The 24,546-nt window shown below is 53.6% G+C and overlaps 7 protein-coding genes across 7 annotated transcripts; 4 read left to right on the top strand and 3 right to left on the bottom strand.

Annotated features, from left to right (window-relative positions):
* Positions 1-1,375: 1,375 nt before the first annotated feature.
* Positions 1,376-2,981, top strand: POSPLADRAFT_1168779 (hypothetical protein). Its single transcript, XM_024488026.1, has 4 exons — positions 1,376-1,409; positions 1,514-1,877; positions 1,927-2,464; positions 2,520-2,981. Exons 1-4 carry the CDS (start codon positions 1,406-1,408, stop codon positions 2,799-2,801), a joined length of 1,188 nt encoding a protein of 395 aa, XP_024340042.1. The 5' UTR covers positions 1,376-1,405; the 3' UTR covers positions 2,802-2,981.
* Positions 2,982-2,991: 10 nt separating this feature from the next.
* On the bottom strand, positions 2,992-3,631 carry POSPLADRAFT_1055310 (hypothetical protein; the record flags this gene model as incomplete). The annotated part of the gene is made up of 2 exons (XM_024480627.1): positions 2,992-3,554; positions 3,613-3,631. The coding sequence occupies 2 exons, from the start codon at positions 3,629-3,631 to the stop codon at positions 2,992-2,994; spliced, it is 582 nt and encodes a 193-aa protein (XP_024340041.1).
* Positions 3,632-4,267: 636 nt separating this feature from the next.
* On the bottom strand, positions 4,268-6,337 carry POSPLADRAFT_1140076 (hypothetical protein; the record flags this gene model as incomplete). Its single annotated transcript, XM_024485124.1, has 7 exons — positions 4,268-4,342; positions 4,396-4,492; positions 4,550-4,954; positions 5,011-5,458; positions 5,540-5,569; positions 5,630-6,007; positions 6,064-6,337. 7 exons carry the CDS (start codon positions 6,335-6,337, stop codon positions 4,268-4,270), a joined length of 1,707 nt encoding a protein of 568 aa, XP_024340040.1.
* Positions 6,338-8,649: 2,312 nt separating this feature from the next.
* On the top strand, positions 8,650-12,245 carry POSPLADRAFT_1139031 (hypothetical protein; the record flags this gene model as incomplete). Its single annotated transcript, XM_024484984.1, has 15 exons — positions 8,650-8,703; positions 8,909-8,983; positions 9,304-9,389; positions 9,441-9,552; positions 9,646-9,738; positions 9,793-9,842; positions 9,863-10,004; positions 10,310-10,389; positions 10,487-10,539; positions 10,597-10,733; positions 10,793-10,881; positions 10,930-11,045; positions 11,108-11,811; positions 11,889-12,085; positions 12,137-12,245. The coding sequence occupies 15 exons, from the start codon at positions 8,650-8,652 to the stop codon at positions 12,243-12,245; spliced, it is 2,097 nt and encodes a 698-aa protein (XP_024340039.1).
* Positions 12,246-14,436: 2,191 nt separating this feature from the next.
* Positions 14,437-16,875, top strand: POSPLADRAFT_1055307 (hypothetical protein; the record flags this gene model as incomplete). The annotated part of the gene is made up of 10 exons (XM_024480626.1): positions 14,437-14,461; positions 14,514-14,719; positions 14,776-14,789; positions 14,848-14,900; positions 15,390-15,492; positions 15,543-15,963; positions 16,022-16,121; positions 16,173-16,264; positions 16,316-16,504; positions 16,561-16,875. The coding sequence occupies 10 exons, from the start codon at positions 14,437-14,439 to the stop codon at positions 16,873-16,875; spliced, it is 1,518 nt and encodes a 505-aa protein (XP_024340038.1).
* Positions 16,876-18,084: 1,209 nt separating this feature from the next.
* On the bottom strand, positions 18,085-20,455 carry POSPLADRAFT_1139614 (hypothetical protein; the record flags this gene model as incomplete). Its single annotated transcript, XM_024485067.1, has 5 exons — positions 18,085-19,545; positions 19,604-19,838; positions 19,970-20,066; positions 20,244-20,339; positions 20,404-20,455. The coding sequence occupies 5 exons, from the start codon at positions 20,453-20,455 to the stop codon at positions 18,085-18,087; spliced, it is 1,941 nt and encodes a 646-aa protein (XP_024340037.1).
* A 2,317-nt stretch (positions 20,456-22,772) lies between these two features.
* On the top strand, positions 22,773-23,720 carry POSPLADRAFT_1032932 (hypothetical protein; the record flags this gene model as incomplete). The annotated part of the gene is made up of 2 exons (XM_024476897.1): positions 22,773-23,089; positions 23,189-23,720. The coding sequence occupies 2 exons, from the start codon at positions 22,773-22,775 to the stop codon at positions 23,718-23,720; spliced, it is 849 nt and encodes a 282-aa protein (XP_024340036.1).
* Between the last annotated feature and the right edge of the window lie 826 nt (positions 23,721-24,546).

Raw genomic sequence — 24,546 nt, 5'->3', positions numbered from 1 at the left:
GACGGCAGACGACCAGCATTGCGTTGAACTTACAAACTTCGTTGTCCAATAATCGGTATTCGGTATTCTGAGGACGGATGGCTTTAGCATGCAGATCAAATTTGCAGATGCAAACTCATGCATTCGTGCTGAATTAAGTGACCATCTGGACAGAAAGACACGTCGATGGCCAAGAAGCACTTCATGAACGCGACCGTGGGAGAAACACTCGCCTGCCATTTGTACTACCAGCGTCTACAACTATATTATATTACGCTGCATACAAGCTCCGTTCCTGCCAGTTGGTCTCAGTGTGAGACTTACACAAGTTTCACGTCGCCTCTGGCCCGGGAAGATGATGTACGTCTGTCAATACAGGCACGCGCTAACTGAACGGATTTGCATCAACGCGAACGATAGCTTTAAAACGCGACCAGAAGATGCCGTGAATGCGTCATAGAAGCTACGAAAACTGTGCGGCACTCCCTCACGTTATATCTGCGTACTCCCCAGAATGGGTATAGTACGCCATCTTGCTAGCGCGCGATATCTGTTCTCCATTCCTGAGATAGTGATACATCGTGTTTCTCCGACAATGCTCGCATGCTCAAAAATGCAGATACGATCTGATCATGTATCTGTCCTTTCTTGAAGCATTCATTGTACAACTTCTCAGAGTAGCAGATGTCAATCCTTTCTAAGAAGCGACATACTGACATGGTTTTGCTTTTTTTGTTTCAGCATTCTTGGTGGTGGCTCGAACTACTTAACGATGTCATAAGGTCCCTGTACGAGCCACTTTCTTATCACACGGAGCCATAGGTGCATATGGAGTATCATGTGGAGTGAAACGCATGAGAACTCCATTTTACATGTATTCTATCAAGATAGGCCGCATGCAGTATTACACCTGGCGGGGTGAAGTATTCTCTCTTTCATGAGATCAAGCACATGAAGAGTGCTTACAACGAAGTCTTTGAGGCCATTCTCTCCAGGACATTCAACAATTTGAGTTGTCGTGGAGAATACTCGCAACTTGGAGGGTCACAAAGACCTGCTGTTACACATTTGCTTTTTTGGTAGGCGTTACTGTCACATATAGCATGCTAACCGCGGGTGACGTCTTTGTGCTCTATTTATAGGTCCAACTGCACCCTGCATCTCTTGCCAATTAATGTAAATTGAATGCGCCAGTTACGTCGTCCTTGGAGTCGTCTATCATATCCCTCGCTTATTAAGATACAATGGGTACCACATTTCTCATTCGCCTTATTTCCTACATCTGCGGAACGCCAGGGATACAATGAAATATTTGACTCATGTTGTTCGGTATGTACCTCAACTTGAAGAATGGTACTGCGTAACTTCGCTGACTGTCGACGAACATGGACATAGCCACTTTTCCCCGGGATGGTTCGTGGTCACAATGGGTAAGTGTGCAATTAAGGATGATAGTTGATTGGGTCTCGACCTGAACATATCCTCGGCACATCGATGTCTATAGTACGTGCTCGCTGACCTCATCTCGGTATAGGCACAGGAGGAATATCCATGCTCTTTCACAACTTCCTCTACGCCTATGACTCGAAGCCGATGGAGGTCTTCTCTACCATATTCTTCTTCCTCAACCTCTTCCTTTTCGTGCTGTTCAATATCCTCTTCATTGCGCGTCTCATCATGTGGCACGATATCCTCCCGCTTATGCTCTATCATCCCGTACACAACCTCTACTTCGGAAGCTACCCCATGGGGCTCGCCACCCTCATTATCGTCGCGACTTCCGTGCTAAACACGGAATGGGGGTGGGGAGGCAAGCCGTTCTTGTGGTTCATCTGGGCGGTATGGTGGTATGACGTCGCGATGGGGTTCATCTGCGGCTTCGTGCTCATCCATCTCATGTACGTGCCATCTCCCGCCCTCACCCCGCCGCTATTGACAGCCACACAGGATCACCCGACAGCACCACACGCTCAGCGCCGCGAACTCCCTCTGGGCTCTGCCGGCCGTCGCCCTGATCGTCGTCGCATCCGCAGGCGGCGTCGTCGCGACGCCGCTCCTCGCGGTCGATCCCTGGCGCGCGGGCCTGACGATCATGATGTCTGCATTTCTACTCATCGTCGGGCTCATGATCGGCTTCATGTTCTTCACCCTCTACTTCCTGCGTCTGATCCTGTACGGGCTTCCGCAGGGCGTGAACGTGCTCTCCGGCTGGATCACACTCGGCATCGCGGGCCAGGGCGGGTACGCGGTGCTCGTGCTGGGCAACGCCTTCAAGCAGTGGATACCCGTGCAGTACGGCTCCTCGAGCTTCATGCGCAGCGACACGACGGGGACGACGCTCGATGCTATCTGCGTGTACGTTGGGCTCATGTTGTGGGCGATCACCACGATGTGGTTCTTCTACAACCTACTGGCCATGCAGGAGGCGATCCGACAGGGCGGCTTCCCGTTCAGCCTGCCGTGGTGGGAGCTCATCTTTCCGAACGTATGTGGCTGTCTCTAAGTCTGCAAGTCTCACGAGTCTCACGGGCACCCTGCAGGTCGTCTACGCGAACTGCACCATTGAGCTTGCGGTGGTATTCGACAGCACGTTCTTCCGTGTGTGGGGCGCGATATACGCTGCGGCGACATTGCTGCTGTGGATCGTGGTTTTCTCGCTCACCATTCCGAACGTCATCAGTGGGCGCATATTCGACATGCCGGACATCGAACAGGTGGATATAGCATCGAAGCGTGCACGAGAGTCGCAGGACATCGAGCGGGGAGAGCAGTGGGAGCAGCACGCGCTCGAGAGAGGCGGCAGCGAGGGCAATGCTTCATGACGAACAACGACGAGTGGGACGCAATCTCGGCTATCTAATGACTCCATACGAGTTGACTCATTCCTCCTTCATACTTCCACTTTGATTCATCGATTGGTCAGCCTCTTTGGATGCAATTCGCTATTGAAATCGGAATATTAAAGCGTTTCCTAGGAACCCGTAACATATTCGCCTTGATAAGTCTCGCGAGCTACATGTGCCACCACCTGGAGTCCGTCGAAGCCATTCCTGCTGCGTGGGCTGAGCCGCCAAACACAAGCCGCCGGATACTGAACTCGGATCTCCTCGACGGAAGTTCTCCACGTCCAGCGCTCGGCGTAGGCGGCGTGACGCGCACCTCCATACCGAAGGTTGTCCCGCCCTCTGTCTTGACCTTGAACACACGCGGCAGAGACGGAGAGATGTCCACGTTCAGCGTCGAGCACGACGGGTTCACGCCATTGCCCGCAGCTATGGCAAAGGCTGCACCGCTCCCGCCAGCCAGCACGACGCACGCGGGGCTGAAGATGTCGTGATCCAGGTCAGCGGGGAGGACAGGAGGGGCCTTGCGCCGATTCTTGCGGAGCTTCTTGTTCGAGAAGCCGCTGAGGCTGGGGGAGTAGCGTGTGCCTGCCTTCTCGAGGTCGGGTGTACTCGGATGGAAAATGGGCATGTTCGAGTTGACGGCCTTGCGACGGCGGTGGAGAACGATACAGGCTGCAGAGACGATCGACAAGAGTGCCAGAATGGCGAGCACGAGACCTGCGATAGCACCTGCCAGTAAGTATTGTCAGTAAGATAATTCTAGTCGAAATGCTGAAGCCGCACCCACCTGGTGCGAGCGGGGGCATATTTGCTAGGCTGTTTATACTACCTTCGGAGTGTTCGCGGCTCCTCGAGATTTGCGGTTGCGCTTGTGCTGCAGGGGACGAAGATACGAGAGTGCAGCATCAAGTCTCCCTCCAGGGCTGACATCATGGTTCTGATCTCAACCGACCAGCCGCCATGGACCTGTATAGCGCAATCAGAGATGTATGATCGGGGGCTGACTGTCGATCATGCCGTGGGCATGCCTGAGACTCGGTTGTCTTGTCGCCGATTGTTGTGGTTTGTGTGTTCGGAGACATACGAGACGCTATTTTGGGCGCAGCTCACGCGAATTCGAGTCTGGAGGTTGAGGACCATCGTAAGCTAGGATTTACACACGCTGTAGCCTGCCAGTATCCAGTGATTACCTAGAAGGAGAAAGTATTACTTGTGGACGTATACTTCACGTATGCACGGAGCTTCTGGACATAATCACTGTACGTTTAATTAGACGATGTCATGGACAGTCGGACACCTGCGTGATCCCCATGTTACTCGATCCCGGATCGAGTTTTCGTCAACACCACATTGCGTCATTTTTCGTACCGAAGAGCAAGTAGATTGTACAGGTCATAGGTCATGATTCTAGAATAACAGCTATCATTTATACCAGATATCGACTACTTCCGTCGTTGTACGCCAACGATACACTTCATCGGCTTCCGCGCGAAACCGTCCCGGAGCGGAAGCTGTGCCTACATGAGAGGTCACTTACGTGCATCATATGAATAGCTTAAAGCAAGCTTACCGGAGCATTGTTCTCCAGAACCAAGCTGTACCGGTGAAAGATGGTCGCCAACAGGATGTGCAATTGCTGTAGCGCAAGGCTTCGCCCCAGGCAGGCCCTGTGTGCAGACGCAATTCGACTCCGGCGGATCACAGCCACCTGCGTTCCTACTCACCTCGGACCCACAGAGAAAGGAGCGAATGATTGCATCATCTCTTTCTTGGCATCGGCGGACGCCTCAAGCCACCTCTCAGGATAGAACTCGTACGCGTTCTTGCCCCACACCGCCTCGTTCCTGTGCAAAGTGTAAATGGGCGAGCTCACAACCGTCCCTTCCTTCAGGTGTTGTCCAAGCACTGTCATTCCGCCTGAAGGGACAACGCGTGGCAAGCCTGCGCCTATTGTAGAGTGCAGGCGAAGGCCTTCGTTGATCACAGCGTCGAGATACGGCAGGTCCTTCACTGCATCGTAAGGCGCCACGTCGGATTCGACGCCGTCGAGTGCTACATCCAACTCAGCCTGCAGCTTTGCCTGGATTTGAAGATCGCGGGCGATATAGTAAGCTGTCGCGCACGAGGTGCTGTGCAAAGCGTATTCGGCATCAAATCTCATGACTAGGTGGGCAGATCCACTCACTTGGCGGTCGTATCTCCACCCGCGATGATCAGGAGCTCCGCCTCAGTACTAAGCTCTTCTAAACCGTAAGGTTTTCCTTCTTCGTCTCTTCCTCGCAGCAGCTCCGACAGCATGTCCGCACGGTCAGTTTGAGACGCGACCCGGTTAGCTACGGCAGTGAGAGACAGGTTCGCAAGTTTTGGAGCAGCGTCGTAGCCGTCACGGAACATCGGAAGACGGCCAAAAACGGGTTGAACCCATGCTGGGAGATACGCTAGAGCAACGGTGAAGTCCAAAAGCTCGCTGAGCACCTCCATTGCAGGGATCTCCAGCAACTCCGATTGCGCCTCGTTTGAGTGGGAAGTATCCTGGGATACTGCCTGCACACTTTTAGTATTGGATTTCGATACGTGAGCACTACCCTTCGCCGCTTCCAGCATACCGAAAGGACGACCAAATGCAAGATCACCTATGTATCATATCCCATGGTGCATGGGACAGCAGTTCGTCAGTGTGCAAGGTTCATCTGCAAGAGACGACTTAGACGAACTAATCGTGTCGAATGACCAAAAGTTGAACCCTAATTGGCGATCAAAACCATGAGTAAGGCCTTCTCTGAACGTTATTGTGAAATGCTTACAAGGCATACAATCGAACCAGACTCTGTCGCCATGGACCTTCCAGGAAATCGTACCAAGTGTCCCTTCGGCACTTCCGCGTACTGTCTTACCTGTGGGCGCACAGAGCGCATCCCACTGACGCACCAGTACCTGGAAATGCACACGTGCAGTGTCCTCCAACGCTCGGATACTCCGAGGCGAGAACATGTGTGCCTCAACGCGACGCTTGCGTGAATGCTCTGCACGGTCGCGCGTGTTGAATATACTTCTAATTTTGAAATTGGCGAAGGCGTTGTAGAAAGGTGCCTTCAATGCACCGGATGAATGACCATAGACGGCTGCGAAGGCGGCAGGACTAGCAACAGAGACGTGGTCAGGGCTGAGGCGAACAATGGGGCCTGCAGTGTAGGAATGTTGAGCAATAGTCGTTCAAGTACTGGCTCTGTGACATTACCGTGTTGACGATGCATAAGATCCACAGTCTCTGACCATCGGTTTTGGCTGATGATCCAAGAGATCCAAGCGGATGTGAACCTCGCGAGGAACGGTCCAGGGTACGCTCGAAGTTCGAACGGGTCATTGAAGTATGCAAGCAAGGTTGGCGAGATTGTGACCGTAGCGATGAGACAGACCATCACAGAGAGGATAAGCGGGACGAGACTTGTTAGGCCTTCGCAGGCCAGGATGATACTCCCGAGAGGAGGTAGCAGTGACGTCGACGAGTCCATTCTGATAACACACTGAGCACCACTCACTGGTTACATTATATATGGGTCCGCATGCAGTACCGCAACGAAGCCATGCCAGCGCTCTGTAGAGTTGTAATCTCAACTTCTCAGAAGTCAGATTATTGATGCACCATCTGTAGAACCGGCCAACGGCTGCGGTCAAGATCAACTGGACGAGAACGTCAAACTCACATTACTTGCGCAAGGGCATAATGTGAATCTCATGTCTCCCGGCCCGGGCGAACTTCTCATCCAGAACTGGTTCTGGACAGCCGTCCTCTCAGGATACTGCAAGCCTTCACGGGCGCCTGGGTCTTACATCGCACGCGAACCGTGCTTTCGGGAAACACGGTGACTATTATGCGGCGGCCGTGGACTGATGTCCTTAACGTGAAATAGAAGGTCTGACCTGCTTGTATTGGTCAAGCACGGCCCGCTTAGTGACGCCGTGTAGTAAGACATTCGTGCGGAGGCCCCTGCAAGGTGGTTTGGGCGAATTGCACGGAGCCTCTTAGTCGCCGCGCTATCATTCATAAAAGGACAACCCTTGCTGTGAAGACCTCAGACCCTAGGCACATACCTCTCGAGCGCCCTCGCGCTGCCGGTCATGCGGTAGCGCAGCCAGTTGGTCGACAGATAACACGATATGAGACATGTAATTATGTTGGATACCAGACCATAAGTACATGATCGGAAGCAGGCAGTAGGGCGCGGTGAATCTGGAATCGCTTCCTGATTTACCGTAAATTAGCAGTCGGCCTATTAGGGGGCCAGATTAACAGGTGTAATTAACGGCTAATTAACCCACAAGCGTCTACGTGCTGATTAACGTTAATTAACAGCCTAAAGCGGTAAATCATAACATTGACCGTCAATTACCATGTATCCCAGTCCAGGTCTTCCGCGCGAACTTTGACTGAGCTCGCGATGTTCGGTGACACTACGCATTCCTGTCGTTCCTTCTGGGAAACCGCACTACCAGCTAAAACGTCCTGCAGGAACTCAACAGTCAGATCAATCCAGATTAACACCCATGTTTTCGACCCGAGGTAAATTACCGGTTAATCTACCGGTAATTAACCGGTAAATCAGGTCGCTGTTAATTAAGGTAACCAGATTCACCGCGCCCTAGCAGGCAGACAGCGGGATGTTTTCTAGCGCGACACATCCGAGTACAGGATGCGCGTTGCTTGCCTCTATTTGTGCACATGCGTGATATGCCGGGTGGCGGGAACACGGCAATCGACCATCGTACCGAGCTTACCGTAAGACAGCGCGTTGGATAGCAGACGTCAGACATGGGTATCTGGAGCCTGCGCAGGTTGAAGGAATTGTCTACTCTGCTCTCAGGAGACTAGCAAATTCACTGGATATAACGATTAGATTACGGGGTTTAATATGACTCAGGGTTAGGGTCTGTTCTTACAAATACGGTAGCACCTGTTTCTTTCTTCGGCCTTACTGTAGGTATCGACTCGACTAGGTGTTCAGAATTTTGAACTCGGTGCAATGTATTTTGTCATGACGGCGAGAAACTTGTTTTTTCTCCCGTGTAACCTGCAGAGCGGCCTCAGAGACTAATAACAATGTATAGGAAGTATGTACAGTGATTTGTACTCTGAAATCAGTCCATTCTGCGCCTCTTTATGTGTCTATCTTCAATTACTTCGAGATCCTGAGGGGAATTTGTGCTGCAAGCGTCATCAACTCCACTACACTACAACACCTTGTTTCAGAAACAATGTATTATAGGCTAGTAATAAATGTCGCGGTGTCCCAAAATGTGTTGCGTACCTATCGGTGCTCAAGTCGGCACGTGTATGACTTCACACTCGAACCGGAGGTACGCTGCACCAATCTCTGTATTGGAGATGTGCGTGTACCAAGGTAAGAGTAGAAGTTGCGCGCTCGCTCGTGCGCCTGCCCCTTTTAGGTGCAGGGCATGATAGAGCGCCTACACACTTAGTACAGTAGATACTAATTAGGAATACGTCCATGTAACGCACCGCGTTACAGCATGTCCCCGAAGATTTCGACTGAGAGCGCTGAAGGTTGCTAGCACACTGACATAATATTGCTGAAGCGAAGCGAGGTAATAATAATAATAAAGTGTTGTTCTGACAGCTGGATTACTGAGGCTCCGAGGACCGAAAGTGTCCGCTGGAGCCGAATGGACGCTCTGAAAGCGCTGATTCAGCGTCTCAGAGAACTTCCGAGTTTCCTGATGGCCATGCTGTGGGCATGCCTGAGACTCGGTCGTCTTGTCGTCGATTGTTGTGGTCTGTGTGCTCGGAGACCTACGAGACGCTATCATGGGTGCAGCAGAACTCGCGCGAGCCCGCGCGAGTTCGATTGCGGCGGTCAAGGTTCGTCCGCATATTGTGGTCACGCTGATGTCCGAGCGCACGCCTCGAGGACTGTCCACCTCGGCCGGCCGCCTTTGCACCCTGCTCATCTCTGCATCCTTGTATTGAACCCATACCTCGTCCATTTACCATCTGGCTTGGCATGACGACCGCTACAGCGCCAAGCGTCTGGGGTCCGCGTCCAGCCACCCATTTCCTCCCACAGATTCTCCAAATAGGACGTTGGAGGAAGTACACCACTCTGACTTTTGCCGACATTCCTCTCGACGTATTTTATGAGGTAAGCTGCGTTGTATTGTATCACGCCTTGGAACGTCATGCAAGTTTGATGGCTATGTTGCTTTGTCACAGATCCTGCTGTTTTTAACACCACAGGAGTTAATACAACTCATCAGAACTAACAAGCTCATCCGAGGACTTCTACTCAGGCGTAGGTCTGCTCATATCTGGAAGGCTGCTCGAGCGAACGTGGATGATCTCCCTCCCTGTCCGTCCTACCTGAGCGAACCGGCATATGCCAACCTGGCATTCTCTTCCCACTGTCATGTGAGACGTTGTCGTTCTTCCGGGACGGATAACACCTAATCCTGTCATACAAAGTCATGTCTGCTGAATATTCCGGAGGACGATGAGTACATCTTTTGGCGTTTCAGCGCACGATACTGTAAAGGCTGTAGGAAGCAATTGTGAGCTTCACTGACTTTACAAAATATACTGCTGCTTAATTCTATCACCAGGACCATCGACTACCATCAGGTGCCACACGAGCTAAAACGTAGACTGCCTCCTGGTGCTACCACAATCTGGTCACAACCACGTCTCTTCTGCATTGAAAACAACCCTAGTGAGGTGCGTGATCATATGTGATCAGTACGTTACTCAAAAGGACTGCGTTCAGAGTCAAGGTTGTCCCAATTGTATCATGTACCCCAACTAGAACAGATCGCTCACGTATGGTCGGGCGTCGGGCCCGATGACGCAGGACGCAAGATCGTCCGTGAATATCTTTCAGAGCTCGTAAAGCAGGCCGACACGGTCAGCGTCTGCCATACGTCTCTGTGTGGTCAGCTCACCACATATGTGTTCTAGAGCGCTACTGCGTGCGAAGCATGGTATAAGAGCAAAAGAGCATCAGAAAGGTAGGTTTGGACGGGCACAGGTACGAGCAATGCTCTGAGAGCGCCCGCGGCAGGAATGCGAATAAGAAAGGCCAGAAGACCCCAAGAGGTGTCGCACCAATACGCAAGAGACGGGGATGCCTTAGACGTATGCTGGAAATCGACACCGATATCTTCGAGGAGGTTCGCGCGCAGGTGTTAGCTCAAGTAAGGCTGCTCAATGACCTAATCTTCACAGATATTGCGCCGCCTCGATCCACTAGATTTGCTACATCTAGCTAGAACAAGCATAAACCTTCGCAGACTTTTGATGAGCCGGGACTCGGCTCATCTCTGGAGAGCAGCCCGTATGAACATAGAGGGCCTGCCTGATTGCTCCCCGTATATGAGCGAACCGTTCTATGCCAACCTCGTATTCTCTAACCATTGCCACGTACGCCTCCTAACGTGCTGGATCGGTCGCCTCGCGTGACTTCTTTCGCCTATAGAGATGCCTAGCTCCTAACCTTCGGTCATCGGTCTTATGGGAATTCGGCGTACGATACTGCTATGACTGCAGGGCTTCCATGTGAGGACTTGGTCTCGCTTACTTTGTCGTTTGATCGCTAGAATTGTCACAGGGTCACGATAGTACCATTAGTTTGGTCCACCGAACTTAACACCAGAATGCTGTGGCTCGGGGGCTACGAGCTGTTCTTCAACACCATACCTGACCCAAGTCAGTAGTGACGTCGTAGGACGTAGGTGCCCCTAACTAAAACACCGCATTGCGCAGGAATTCCTCAGCGCAATCTATTCCACATCCCACAGGTCGAACAAATCTGCCAGAACTGGAGTGCTCTCGCATTGACCGAAACGCTTCGAGGGGCGTTCTTGGAGACTGTTGCAGACATTGTACGAGTTACTGCGACTGTGAGGAATTCTACTGTATCTTTCCCGTTGCACGGGCTGTATCGCTCTTCCCTTGACAGCATGCGAAGTTATGCCGGGATTGGCAGGAGTATAGGGTGCGCTCCAGGGCACAAGAAATAGAGGACATCAAACGAGCGCGCTCACAGCTGTACGTTGTTCGAACTGTCGAAAGGCGTGCAGTGCTGATGCCTTACAGTATCGAGATAAAATTACGCGCGTTGGGGTGGGACAGGATGGTGGAGCAATTCAAGGCGCAGAAGAAGTGGAACAAGCTCCCACACATGCATACGCGCAAGGCTCTGACGGAGAGCGGTGCGCCCCGCTCGACTCTGATCTATTCTCTGCAACGCCCTCAACCGCGTGCCGTTTGGCAGGCTGGGAGCGCATATGCCCCGACATCGTCGGCGAGCTGCAGAAGGCCTCCCTCGCGGAGCGCAAGGGCGTCCTCGAGAGACGCCTTATGCTCTTGAAAAAGTATATGAGAACGTACTCCGCAAACATGAGATCTCCAGCGAGCGAATGCCGGCCACGATTCCTCGACTTCGCGCTGCTGCCGGCGGTCCGCGCGGTCATAGAATCGCCAAGCAGCGACATCGTCGACACGGCGACGTTCCAGGCAATGCATCGTCAAATAGCTGCGCTGATCGGAGGGCTAGATACCGCTATCAGGGTAGCATTCCAGACCAAGGCTACGCACACATTTGTTGTCCCCTTCGGCGCCAACGCGCTCGTGCTTGCCATGGCATTATTCGCGTGCACCGCATGCAAGAAACGGCTGTACTACCCGCACGTCATCGCGCATCAGTGCCACCAGCCCCACCTGAGCAGCGTATACAGGCTGGGGCGAGAGAACAATCTGTACCGCGACGTCGCGCGCAAAGTCGACGGCGCCACCTCCGTCTGGTCTGCGGACGGGTTTGAAATTGCTGATCATCGCCGTACCGCCCAACTGCTGCAGGCGTGTGGCAAGGACCCGCAGACTACAACCGTGGAGGAGATGGACCGTTCAGACATCCGCATATGCTTTGTCGCTCCCGCTGGGGGCTCCTCGCGACAGATCATGACCTGGAGAGCAGCTGTAAGTATGAATCATGTCTCCCGAGGGATACTGACAGAGGACGCTGCTAGCTGGAGCGTGTACATGATCCAGCACAGGATGACTGGACAAATGGTGAAGGGCGTCTGGCTTCACGGCAGGAAGTATGCCTAGCGCAAGACGCTGAATCAAGAACACATGCCTCATCCAGGGCGGAGTGCGAAGCACAGCCATACTGGTGCTGTGCCTTGTGTACGAGCCAGCCGCTGTTCCGCTTGAAAGAATATGACATTGTGAAAACACATTTATACGAGCAGTAAGCCATGTGTCTCTAGCGACGGAGGTGGAACGCTTACACCGTTCTTAGCCATCACATACTGCTGCCCTCTGACGACGACATTTACTTGCATCCGGATGGAAGACCCATGACGCCCAAATGCGTTACCCTTCCGGTGGATACGGAGCCTCAAGCGTAGCCGCGAGATGGTTTGCATGTTACGGCCCCTGGGGGATGTTGCGGCTGTGTACAATATAATTCTATGCCGCACCTGGAGTGCATCGACACCGCGGGGGTCTTGCCAGCGGTATCCGTACTCGAAACGTCAGGGCTTCCGTAGGTGTCTAGATCACGTAGCGTATATGTCATGAGCTCGGGCCGACCCTTCAAAACGTTGAAGTTCGTGTAAGCACATGTTCCGTATTTGTCCTACATGCTGGCCAAGCCAAATCCCTCTCTGTTTGATAAGACCTCCCGCGTTCTGCTCGCATACTTGCACTATTTGCGGATCCGATGGAGGGAGTAGTGTGAAATGGGGTATGACGCGCCTTCGGTACAGCAGGAGGTTTGAAATACGCTGCGGCATGTGCGACTTTGTCACCCGCAGTAATAAATCACAACGCACCCGATCCGTCGCGACAACCATAGGACACGATAAGATGGCCCGAGTGCTGGGCCATATGAGTGCAATCCTCTTCTCTATAAAAGTGGTGACCGTGAGGGCTAAGAAGCCCGTCCACGACGGAATATGACAGTACACATATTTCAGAGCCAGAAGAGAAGCTGCAGAAGGGCGCAGCCGAAGATGAAATGTATTTGTCGGCTGGCGTTATCAAGACACCGCCAGGCACATGCAAGGCACTCGTTGTGCCTGATAACAGTGTTTGATTTAGACATCCGTAGGGCGTTACCAACCCGTCTATCGGTCGCCAGAGAACGCTTGCCGGTCGTAGCCCGGCGGCATGTGGGGAAGTCGATAGAGGATAGCGGGCGCGCAGGGGCGAGCTCATAAAACAGAGTTTGTTCGATCGAGACTAGGACCCTGGTGCTTCGCGGGGCAAGGTACATCTTACGAGATAGCCCGCTAGCAGTAGAGATTGGATGTGAATGGAGGCGCACATACAACACTGGGACGTCATCTGTCCTCTAGCGCAGACGGACTTGCCGCAGCAGGTTTGAAATGAACGGCAGGGCGTCAGCACATATTTGACAAACATTACTCTGCGACACGACCGGTGGCACCGAAAACGTCGCATCGTTTCAGTGTAGGCCAGGCTGCCAGTTACAAATCCAACGGCTATAGCATCCCCGGAGAAGGGAAAGGACGGGAAAATGGCACCCGTGAGCAGATAGGAATAGCCAAGCCCACGTCCCAGTCCAAGTGGCGACAGCAAAAGATAGTCGCAGCAGAGGCCGAAACTCAGGGGGTGACAGGCCTGGGTATACGGTGGCCGGATGCTGAGAGAGCCATGGACGTCGTTTGGTCGTTTTGCCTGTTCCACATCCGCCGCGTCGCTATCAAGGCTTTATGACTTGGTCGCCGCCGTCGCGAGGCGGAATGTGGCATCGATGCACAGGACGAGGTGCAGGAAGAAGCCGGAAGCCGAGGAGAAAACGTTCAGGAACGGGAGGATGTAGTCGCTATCTATGGTGCGCGCGCGCTCTTCCGCATGCGACCGATGCGATCGAGTCCACGATCGAGACTTCTTTCTCCACAGCCGCTGTCGGGGTCCTCCTACAAATGCAGCTTCAGTGACCATCATTTTACGAGAAGATGCATAGGAAACGGTGCACGAACTGCCTGCAAAGTTACTGCAACTGTTTTTGGCGTGCTTGGCGTGCTGACTGACTGTCTGTCTGCCTGTCGAAATGTCCTATTCGAGATGCGCTAGGGGTGCCGGGACCCCGTCAAATCGGCGACAGATCTTGATCCCGCTTCCCCGCCTTCCGCCTCGACAGTTCTTGGTCGACGGCCGCGTTGCAGAGGTCGCATCGCCATCGCCCTTGGTGAACCGCCGACGCTGTCTCGTCGGTGAATGCACGACAGGATCCCGCAAAACAGCCAAGCCAGCAGATTCCTGGAGCGAGAACGCGCCTGCAAGGACCTGTTCCTGGCCGGGGCGCAAATTCATCACCACTGGGCGGGCAGATCTGCTGTGCGATCTTGACATCCCTCCAGCGATAAACGCCGGGCTTCCCATTGGACGATAAGCGGCGGGGCGGGCGCCTGGTTCGCGGGTCGCAGACGCCTTTTATCGCGCCCGGGTCGTCTGCGCTGCCCGTCCTTCTTCCTCCGCCTTCGCGAACGCTCCTTCTCCTTTTCAGAAGGCCCACTCCACGCCTTCAGCAGACCAGTCCCTGCATCCGCCACCGCAGACTGCTGCCCCGCCATGGTCAACGTCACGTACGATGCTTGTACGCACCGCTCTCTCCCAGCCCTTCCGTGTGCCCACTGACGACCGCATAGCGGGCGACCTTGTATGGTACGACTCGTCCACCGACACCACATACGTGTACAACCTCGGCGACATTGCCTGGGTGCTCTGCTCCACGGCTCTCGTGTGGATCATGATTCCAGGTGTCGGCTTCTTCTATTCGGGTCTTCTCCGACGCAAGAATGCTCTCAGCATGATTTGGATGTGCATGATGACCATCGCTGTCGTCTCCTTCCAGGTACGTCGCTACCTCCGCGCACATGTCATGCAATCCTCACCACGATCCATTGGTAGTGGTTTTTCTGGGGGTAAGTGGTGCGCAGGATGCTGTTCGGGATATGTGTTGACAGTGGGAACCCGGTGTAGCTTCTCGCTGGCGTTCAGTGATACGGCGACGAATCACTACATTGGCAACCTCCGTGAGTGCACGTCTTGCTCTGCATTGTCTTTTTTTCCGAGTGGGCGGGGGTTGGATGGGCTGTCGGCTGCGGAGGCGAGTAACAGTCAGCTGAACTCGGCGACCAACCCATCACGTACACGGACACCGCCTTATGGCATCTAGTGCGAGCCGGCTTCAGGTTTGACAGGAGAATGAATTACTCGCGTGCTCGACGCCAAATCGACGCCACACGCGCGCCAATTTTGCTTGACCTCCATCTGGCAGTCTACGGGACCTGTGGACTGTCAGATGTACCTGTGCTTCCATGCGTGCGCTTCCGTTGGACGGCATATGATCGGCGAACCACTAGCTCGACACACCTAGCAGCCATGTTTACATCGCTCTTCCATTCCTCTGTCTACGATAGCGCTCCGGACATTTCCGGCGATTCAGGGTCCATTGGCAACATTTGCACCTCGAATGCATGGAGACAGGATCCGTGCGGTTGCTCACCATGCTTGCCCCACAGAATACTTCGGCCTGAAGGGCGTGCTGGAGAAACCATCCGTGGGGAGCACACGCGTCCCGTCCATCGCGTTCTGCGTCTTCCAGCTTATGTTCGCGGCCATCACGTACGTCCCCGCGCACAGCGCATCTCCGCCCCTTTCTGACGCATCCACAGGCCGATGCTCGCAATCGGTGCATTCGCAGAACGCGCGCGCCTCGGGCCGGTCATGGTCTTCGTGTTCATATGGTCCACGATCGTCTACGACCCCATCGCGTGCTGGACGTGGAACTCGTCCGGCTGGTCGTTCATCCTCGGCGGGCTCGACTTCGCTGGCGGCACGCCCGTGCACATCTCCTCCGGCACGGCCGCGCTCGCGATCAGCATCTACCTGGGCAAGCGCCGCGGGTACGGCACCGAGCGGCTCGCGTACAAGCCGCACAACACGACCTACGTCGTGCTCGGGACCGTCTTCCTGTGGTTCGGCTGGTTCGGCTTCAACGGCGGCAGCGCGCTGAGCGCGAACCTGCGCGCGGTGCAGGCGTGCATCGTCACGAACCTCGCTGCCAGTGTCGGCGGCCTGACATGGATGCTCTGGGTGAGTGCGGGGGACGTGTATTTGGCGGGGGACGAGACCGTTGACGCTGCTATGCCAGGATTACCGTCTCGAGCGCAAATGGTCGACCGTCGGTTTCTGCTCTGGCGCTATTGCCGGCCTTGTGGCCATCACGCCTGGCTCCGGTTTCGTCGGTTCACGTATGTCTCTAGTATCACAATAGTACCTGCCAATGCTGACGCTGGCTGCAGCGGCCGCGGTGCTCTTCGGCTTCATGGCCGGCACTGTATGCAACTTTGCAACGCAGCTGAAATTCTATCTCGGCTACGATGACTGTCTCGATGTGAGTTCCACCGCTCTAAATCGACGCATACATGGGACTGACCTGCCGCAGATCTTCGCCTCGCACGCTATCGGCGGAGTTGTAGGCAATATTCTCACAGGCCTGTTCGCGCAGGCGAGCGTGGCCGGCTTCGACGCCATCACGAAAATCCCTGGTGGCTGGCTCGACCACCACTACATCCAGCTCGGATACCAGCTCGCGGACTCTGTGTCCGGTATGAGCTACTCGTTCGTCATGACCGTACGTCCCACGCACCGTTTGCCCGACTATATGCGCACTCACCGCCCGCGTTCTAGACCATCATCCTCTGGGTAATGCACTACATCCCCGGCATGCGTCTGCGCTGCACCGATGATGCGGAGATCATCGGCATCGATGACACGGAGATGGGCGAGTTCGCGTACGACTATGTCGGCCTGGACTACATCTCCGGCGGCGGCTTCCGCGACGACCTGCGCCCGACAAGCGACCTTGCCGCGCCAGGCGGTGGCCGCGAGCCGAAGCACGAGCACCTGCATCACCAAGGGGTCGACGTTGCGGTGCGGGAACACGAGGGCAGCACGGGGAGCACGGTGGAGGGCAGCGACGAGAAGCGGGTAGCGCAGTCATGATGCTGGCGCCAACGAGATATATACCGCCGTCGGAAGCTTTCGACGGCTCCAACAAAGAAAGCAGGCAGGAGGTGGACGGGTGGAGGGTGAGCTTTAGACGGACGCTTGTGTCATTCTTTACAAATCGGAAGTGTTTTTCTGTGTCTTAATACCGGTATGATTATGTGTAGCGCGTTGTGTCTTCCGTCATAGATGCTTCATCAGTTCTCGTCCGGCCAGGGATTGCGATGCCGAGTGTAAGAGACGTGAAATGCGACGATTCGTGCTTGAGAGTGTATGCGCCAGAATGAGAATCTCGAGGGGCAGCAGAGGGCGTTCCGAGTGTTGCGAAATAGACAAAATCGTGGAAGGAAGAGAAAAACGGTTTATGAGCGTGTCACCATCGAAGACCGTCTGACGCGATGCCGGCGAGCTGCGTTAGCGGCATGCAGTTGCAAGATGGCGTCAAATGGCAACAGCGCCGCAGAGTCGGCGGGGGAGAGAGCGGGGGAGAAAAGAGGGGGCTGTCGCACAAGGTCGACCACACGCTCTCTTTATATACGTGATGCGCGAGGATATCGTGACGTAGAAGACGATACGCCGCGCGGATCGTCTTCGGGTCGTCGACAGTGGCGTCGCTGTCGCCCTATTCGGGAAGGTATTTGGCCTGTTCAGGGAGACAGCGCCGAGGATACGGTCCGCGACTTGTCATCTGTTGTCCGTCTATGCGCATCTTAGCCATACATTTTTATAAGCAAAGTTCTGTCGCCGGCTTGGTAGTATTTCAAGTATATTCATATGCAAAAGATCAGATGACCCGACGTATTATATACTGTTATAGTAACAATACCCTGGCCATTGAGTCTTTCATCGTCGATCCTCCCCCACCCACTACGTGTTCATCGGGGCCTATGAGCGGAAAGTTGTAGATCCACAAGTTGATGAAGTCTTGTTATGGTCTTGCTCATGAAGTGCTTCCTAGCCATCATCGTGACTTTGTGTCCGGATGGTCACTGTACGCAGCACAGATGCGGCGCGAATTTGCATCTGTGAATAATCTGCATGCCAAAATCAGCCGTCCTCAGGGCGCCGATTATGTCACAACGAAGTAAGCTAGCAAGGATTTGCCTCGCTGAGACTTTGACGCGGTTCAACGCGATGCCACCGGTCGTCTGCGGTGAGCGCTCTTGTCTCGACAACCCTGTCGTACTCCTTGCAAATTGGTCATCCCTACCAGTCCCAATCGTTGAACGGAGTGTCTAGCTCGGCATCTGTAGATCCTGTCAGCGCCGGCGTACGCTCGCTCTTCACTGCAAGCCACCGACTCTCTTGCTCATCGTCGCGCAAGCAACTCGCGTTGATCGAGATGTTAGGAACGATTTCTCCCAACAACGCCGCGACCTCGGAGACGTGTTCGTCAATGAGCACCCACTGCAAGCCAAGACGTTTGAGCGGGTGATTCTGCTTGATACGCGGTGGCAGGAGGTGGATGTTGGCGCCATCCGCCTGGAATGGTATGTCTAGGTGGACCAGACGTGGACAATTTGTGGCCAATGCGTGCAGCGAACGCAGCGTTGATGTGACTTCGTCTTCTTCCCAGTGCCCGCGTTGCGGTGAGAGTCTCAGCGTCTCGACATGCGGCCACGCCTGTGACATGGCCTCCGCTATGCCGTCGTTGAGATTTACTGACCAGCGTGCATTGAAGTCTACTTGCCTCAACTCATGGAACGCAAGAAGGCGACGCACATGAAGGGGCAGAAGAGCACATGCACGAGAAAAAACAGTGTTGCTGGACCATGAATCGGACCAAGCATCAGTGTTGACAGTGAGACGCTGAAGTCTCGAGGGCGAGAAATGATCGTGAAGCACGTTGAAAAAGGCATCGACATCAGATCCAGATGGGCACGAGATGAATTCAATGTTAAATGCCTCCACTTGCGGAAACATAACGTTGCCATCCGCCAGATCATTGAAAACTGCCAGGTCTTTTGTCCAGATGTCCAATGCTCGGAGTGCGGCGAAGCGCGCTCGAACGCCAGAATCGAGAGAGATTGCCGTATAGGAGTCGACAGTGTCACGAGTCAGAAGCACACACAGCTCCTTCAAGGTGGAAGAACAACCGAGATGAGCCAGCGCAGTTCCGTCCAGAGGGACTGTTCCGCAGCGAAGTACCTCGAGCCGTGGAATTCGGCAGACCAGCGAGGAGAGCCATTCTGTGGCGAATGGAAGAATCCCAGAGCTTCCCCATTCGGTAGTGACGTCTACGTCCATCTCGGCAAGCTGTGGGCATTCTGTGCCAACCCTCGTCATGAAGTTCATCAGTTGGGCATTCCAGTCTTTCTCTAGGACATGGCGACAGTGGACGGATACGTCGATAACGACATTCTTGAGCTTGGGTCCGATGCACAGACATGCACAAGCCCAAAAGTCTTCACACGCGTCGTGAGGGTTTTGAAGATGATGAGCTGTGGCAGTACAGAAAGTGCGCGGCCAGTCCAAGGTACGTAGAGCTGGAAAAAGGATGGGCTGAGGGAAACATTGCGCCATAATTTGCGTTGGACCTGCAGGAAGGACGTCGTACTCGTAGGAGGGCCAGCCATCGCCGCGTCGATTAAACCCAATGGTCTTCACCAACGGGGTGTATTTTGCCATTGTCGTAAAGTCTTCTGGGACGAGGTCCCGTTCTAGGCGCTGGTGGATATCAACTATGTCAGTATCACTCATTGGCTGATGGAAGCAGAGCACCCACATAGACACGGCGTGAAGTGATTTCATCGACGTGGAATGCCCACGCGTCGGGGGGCAACAGTCGAAAAATCGGTATAAGGTTTTTAAGGCGGCCCCATAGGACCTCGAGCGCAGGCGTGCGGAGCGCACGACATGTTCGGGCCAAGGCGGCGAGCGATTCACCGTCATCTTCTTGTAGAAATTGGCAGATTGTTGCCACAATCTCAGCAACCACAAGTGCCCGATGCGTCGGGGACCTAGAATTGAGTAATAGAGCAGTCGATGCAGATGCATTCATTTCTGCGAGATAGGGGCATTGATGAATGAAAGGAGTAAGAGAAGGAAGGGGAAGGAGAGGCGAGTTTTGTGTGTGGCGAAGAGTTCCCACGGTGTTCGATGACAACTGTGGCGAAGGTCTTTTACGCGCTCATAAAACGCTGCGGACAGGTGGCTTTGACGTGTTTCGGCGACGGCTTTGGCAATTTCTAAATATATGACGCCATGAATCTAGTACTTCAGGGGATACATGCAAGGTCTGCATAATGGACATTTTGGACATTTACCCTCTGCCTCTACACGATTCACCTACAGATTCTATTCATGGCGCTTTACCAGAAAAGTGAGATACTACTCCAATGCAAATTAAGGAACGCGGTTCGTACCATGACGGACATATGCAATCCTTGCACAGCTCCAGGGCGACAGCGCTCCTGCCAGCAGTAGTCTCTCTACATCTCGAAGCCGACGTTGACAGCTTTCTGCAAGGCATTATCCGAGCTCTGGTCATTAGCATCTTTGATTATGAGGGCCTTGGATGCGCACTACCACGCAGGGCCTGCCAGTTTCCCTCCGTCCCAACGGATGACTTCTTCATGCCGAGTGCCTGGTCAAATGTAGCGGTCGATCAGTATCATTCATTCGCGCCTGTTTCAGGATACACTCGGAAAACGGGGATAGATACGTCCTCGGGTCCTATATACCCTCATGACCTAGTACGATGAGCGGTGTATCAAGTGGACCCGGTCCTGGCCCACAATGCGCAGGGCAGGAACACTATCACACTTAACACGGAGCCATTAGCAACGACACCGACGACACCACATGGTGAGTCCGGCACATTGACCCACTTCCTGCCGCTGCACCGTCTCCCACTGCACCGTCTACCTTTCCCGCCCTGCCCGCAGTCCTAAAGCGTCGGCGCACACCTGTGAATGCGACAAAGGGAGCCAAGGTACCACGCCGCCTACGCGCTCCCGCGATCAATGAAGCGTCGCCTACAAAGTCATCATAGGGGCTGTTCCTATGCGACGCCTGTGGCAAACACTAACACTACCCCCACATCTAGTCACTCTACCAGCATGTATGGGACACGCATCGCGACCCATCGTCATGGTTCCGCTCTCAATACCCCAAGAGTATGACTAGGCGACGCACTCAAGCAGCATAATCTGTCACTTCACACGAGGCGAGCGCCCTTGTCTCGAAGCTTGCCGCCGACAGGTATGCCAATAACCGAAACACTCACTGTTTCGTTATGTTCTCTTCCCTCTATCACTCTCCTGACTCAACCAGTCTCGGTTATGCTCTTCTAGCTGTGTCCCTTGTATGCCCATTCTCGTTGTTTGCGTGTCACATAGGACAGGTCTTAATTTGCACGTTTCCCAGTCGCTGGTCAAAGTATTCGGCTCACCTCGCGCGTTGCTCTGCAGACAGTCACATAAAGTTGGCGTTACGGTGACCGGTCATAAATAGACGTCGTGGTAGAAATGCAGAGATCCCCCTATTACTTAGGAGGCGTTGCTCGTGCGTAGTATAAGATTTGTCACGATGATATAGTTGCGTCGTGGCGGAGCATGTGGTTGTATCCAGAGTTCCGAGCGCCAGTGTTTCCAGCTCCGTCGAGAGAAAGGAGAGGTCAATATAATGATGAGAGTAACAATAGTCCGCTCTCCCCAAGATAGACGCGATCATCTACGGCAAACACCGGTGGGAGTGCAGACGCCCATAGCAGCGAGTATGAGATCGGCTGACGACTCGCCCCATTCTTCACCATCGCACTGACTCTGCTCGGGGACAGAGACTCATGCTATGCCGATTTCTATGCTACTCCCCATCTTGGCGATTGAAAAACATGCACCTGGTAGCGCTTCAAGGCATGATGCTAGTCAACGACGCCAGTACGCGACAAAAATGTCGCATATCGATCACTATCATCATGAGGTCTTCACAGGTAGACAAGCAGTCCGCCAGCATGCAGCCCACATTATATCAGCCAATTATCTACAAACACGGTGCATATGCACTCATACTCATATAGGCCTCGAATCATAATCCACCACAATTACGAATACGATCTGGAGAGCACTATGTTAATATAGAGGCAGGATACGAGAAGTGCAAGGCGAGAAGGAGAGAGCACGACTAGTGACTACCCGAAAACAGTGAGTGATCAGTCGGTGAACTACTTGCTAGCAGCAACATGCGCGACGACCGCATTCGCATTCGCCTCGGACATGTGGTGCTGCCTTCTGAGATACCGCCCCAATGCGTCGTTCCTGACCATTGACTTATCGTACAAGGTGAATTGCCATCGTGAGGGTTCGAGGTAAAGGGAGGGAAGAGGGGGCGTCGAGCGCTGGCAAAGCGGCGTGGCCGAAGGTGCGGCGGAGCCTTCTTCCTAGTCTCATAATTAGACTCCACGCATTGTAAACCTCAAGTGAACAAAGGTGTAGTCTGGTCTATTATGTTTGCCTTGTTCAACCGACAGCCAACAACTCATTCCGCACCTGCGGTCAACGCCTCTCGTAATCAGCTTCGATGCTTGCATTATTTCTGGAGACCCAGATCTCACTTTGAAGAGTATAAATGAACGGCTGCACGTTGTATACCAGTGTTATTCAGGACTAGGTGTGAAGACCTTTAGAACAGACAAAGGACAGTGACTTTGCATGAGCGTCGAGGACGCACCGTAGTCATCTATATAAACCGTTTCCTGTCTGTGTCCACCCCTCACTATTAACTCTCTCATCGCAGTATCACGAGGCCTGTGGGCTGTCGCTCCTGCATACGTGAGTCTTTCTCGACAAGCACACACCGAGTTCCGAAGCTAACCACAGAATTCGTAGTACCACCACCAATCGTGCCTTTGTTGCGAATTGCAACTTGTATCACGCCATGTCGTGTTCACATTCATGCGCCCAAATACCTGGCGACAACGCATCCACATACTCGATATTCCCCAGCCCAACAACAGACAAAGACTTCTGTCCACCTCTATTCCTCAAAAACATCGCATATGCGTCAGCACACACAAAGACGCGACCGACTCTGAGGGGCATGCTGGGGTATCTCTCCTCATGGTGCCCACGACCCCGCTTACCGACTCGCACAGCCACGCGCACCTGCGAAGGGAAGGAAGGGGAGAAGACACCACAGCAGACATGCAGATCTGCTATCAAGGCAATGCGACCCCAAGTGGCGTCGAATGGGCCCCTCAGATGCGAGATATGTGACCGTGACACAGACACAGGGTCCGACGAGTACATCCGCTAAGCATCTCTGAACCGACACATACGGACAGCACACCTGGCTGGTAACACAAATGCAGAGGGTGCATGAGGCCACTCGTCACGCTGGGCGCGAGTGTGGTGCTTGGCTATAACGCTCATTTGGGATCCTGTACCTTGGCCGGCAGTGTTAGCTGGCAACACAAGCGCAGAGGGCTCCCGAAGCCGCTCTTGTCCAGCACATCGTCGACACCCACATACAATGTATCAAGTGGTCTCGATCGCGGAGATCTTTCGGATAATCTGTCAGACAGCGATTACCCATCCCTTGCTGTGCTGGCACGGTTGGGCAGCATATTTTACCCAACTGCAATTGAAGTGCTATGGCGATGCTTGGAAAACCCTATCCCAATATTCCGCCTACTACCCGGCCAATGCGTGGAGAACAGAAGCATTCGAGTCTATGTGCGCAGCCAGTCTCTCTCAGAAGCGGGATACGTACTGAATATATCACCTCCACAGGATGTACAACGAAACCTCATTGCTAGCGACTTCGCCGCAATCATTGAATATGCCCCGCTGGTGAAGCTGATCAGATTTCGTCGAACACCAGACATGGTTGTCAACGGCTGAAACACGAGACGGATATAATCTTGCTTCTCGCTCTGGTCGAGTCGCTTCCAGTCTCTAATTCCATTCATGGCGAGCGGTACTACAGGTCCTTCCGCGACAACAAACTCTCCGGCGCAGCCCCAGCTCCCCAATATTGACAGACTCGACATTTCGTGGATAGTCATTGACCGTCTCGTGTCCGAGGCTGCCGCGTTTTTGGAGGAGATCGATCTTAATCTCAAAATCTTCCATTTGAGTAAATGCAACGATGCTGAACAAAAAAGGCGATGATACAATGTCAGGGAGCAGTACTACCCGATGTTCAAGGACGTGCGTGGAGACGAGCGGCAGAAGTTGCGTGAGAGGCTGCTATTCAATCCCCTTCCAGAAGTGCCGATGCCCGCTGGCAGTTGGTCAAGATTGTACTTGCTCGGAACGGCCACAGCTGCCAACATTAGCGTTCTCTAGTTTTGCTTTTGCTAGATTTGTCGCGGCTCGCCCTACCTTTGTGTACGTTTCAGGCTGAGTATATGCGAGTTGTCTATCTTCTTCAGCATACGTACAGCATACGTATGTAGAGGTGATCTCCGAGATGTAAATCGCCCCGACATGAATGTAATGAAATTGGCCATATTATAGGCGACTACGCAGTGCCATACGATGTGACTGATGACGCGGCTATGATCCATCTACAAGCGCCGGTCCATCTGACCATCTCGGATGGCACGCCTGATCATCTTGTCCTTTCATCACACAAAGCTACCCGGCGACACGAAACATTGTTATCATAGTGTTAATACACAACCCGGAGGTTCGAGATTACCAGCGTAAGAACAAATTACTCCTT

This window comes from Postia placenta (assembly GCF_002117355.1).
Source record: "Postia placenta MAD-698-R-SB12 unplaced genomic scaffold POSPLAscaffold_5, whole genome shotgun sequence".
Classification (NCBI taxonomy): Eukaryota; Fungi; Basidiomycota; class Agaricomycetes; order Polyporales; family Adustoporiaceae; genus Rhodonia; species Rhodonia placenta.
Note: the sequence above shows the minus strand (reverse complement) of the source record. Positions and strands in the feature narration are given on the sequence as shown.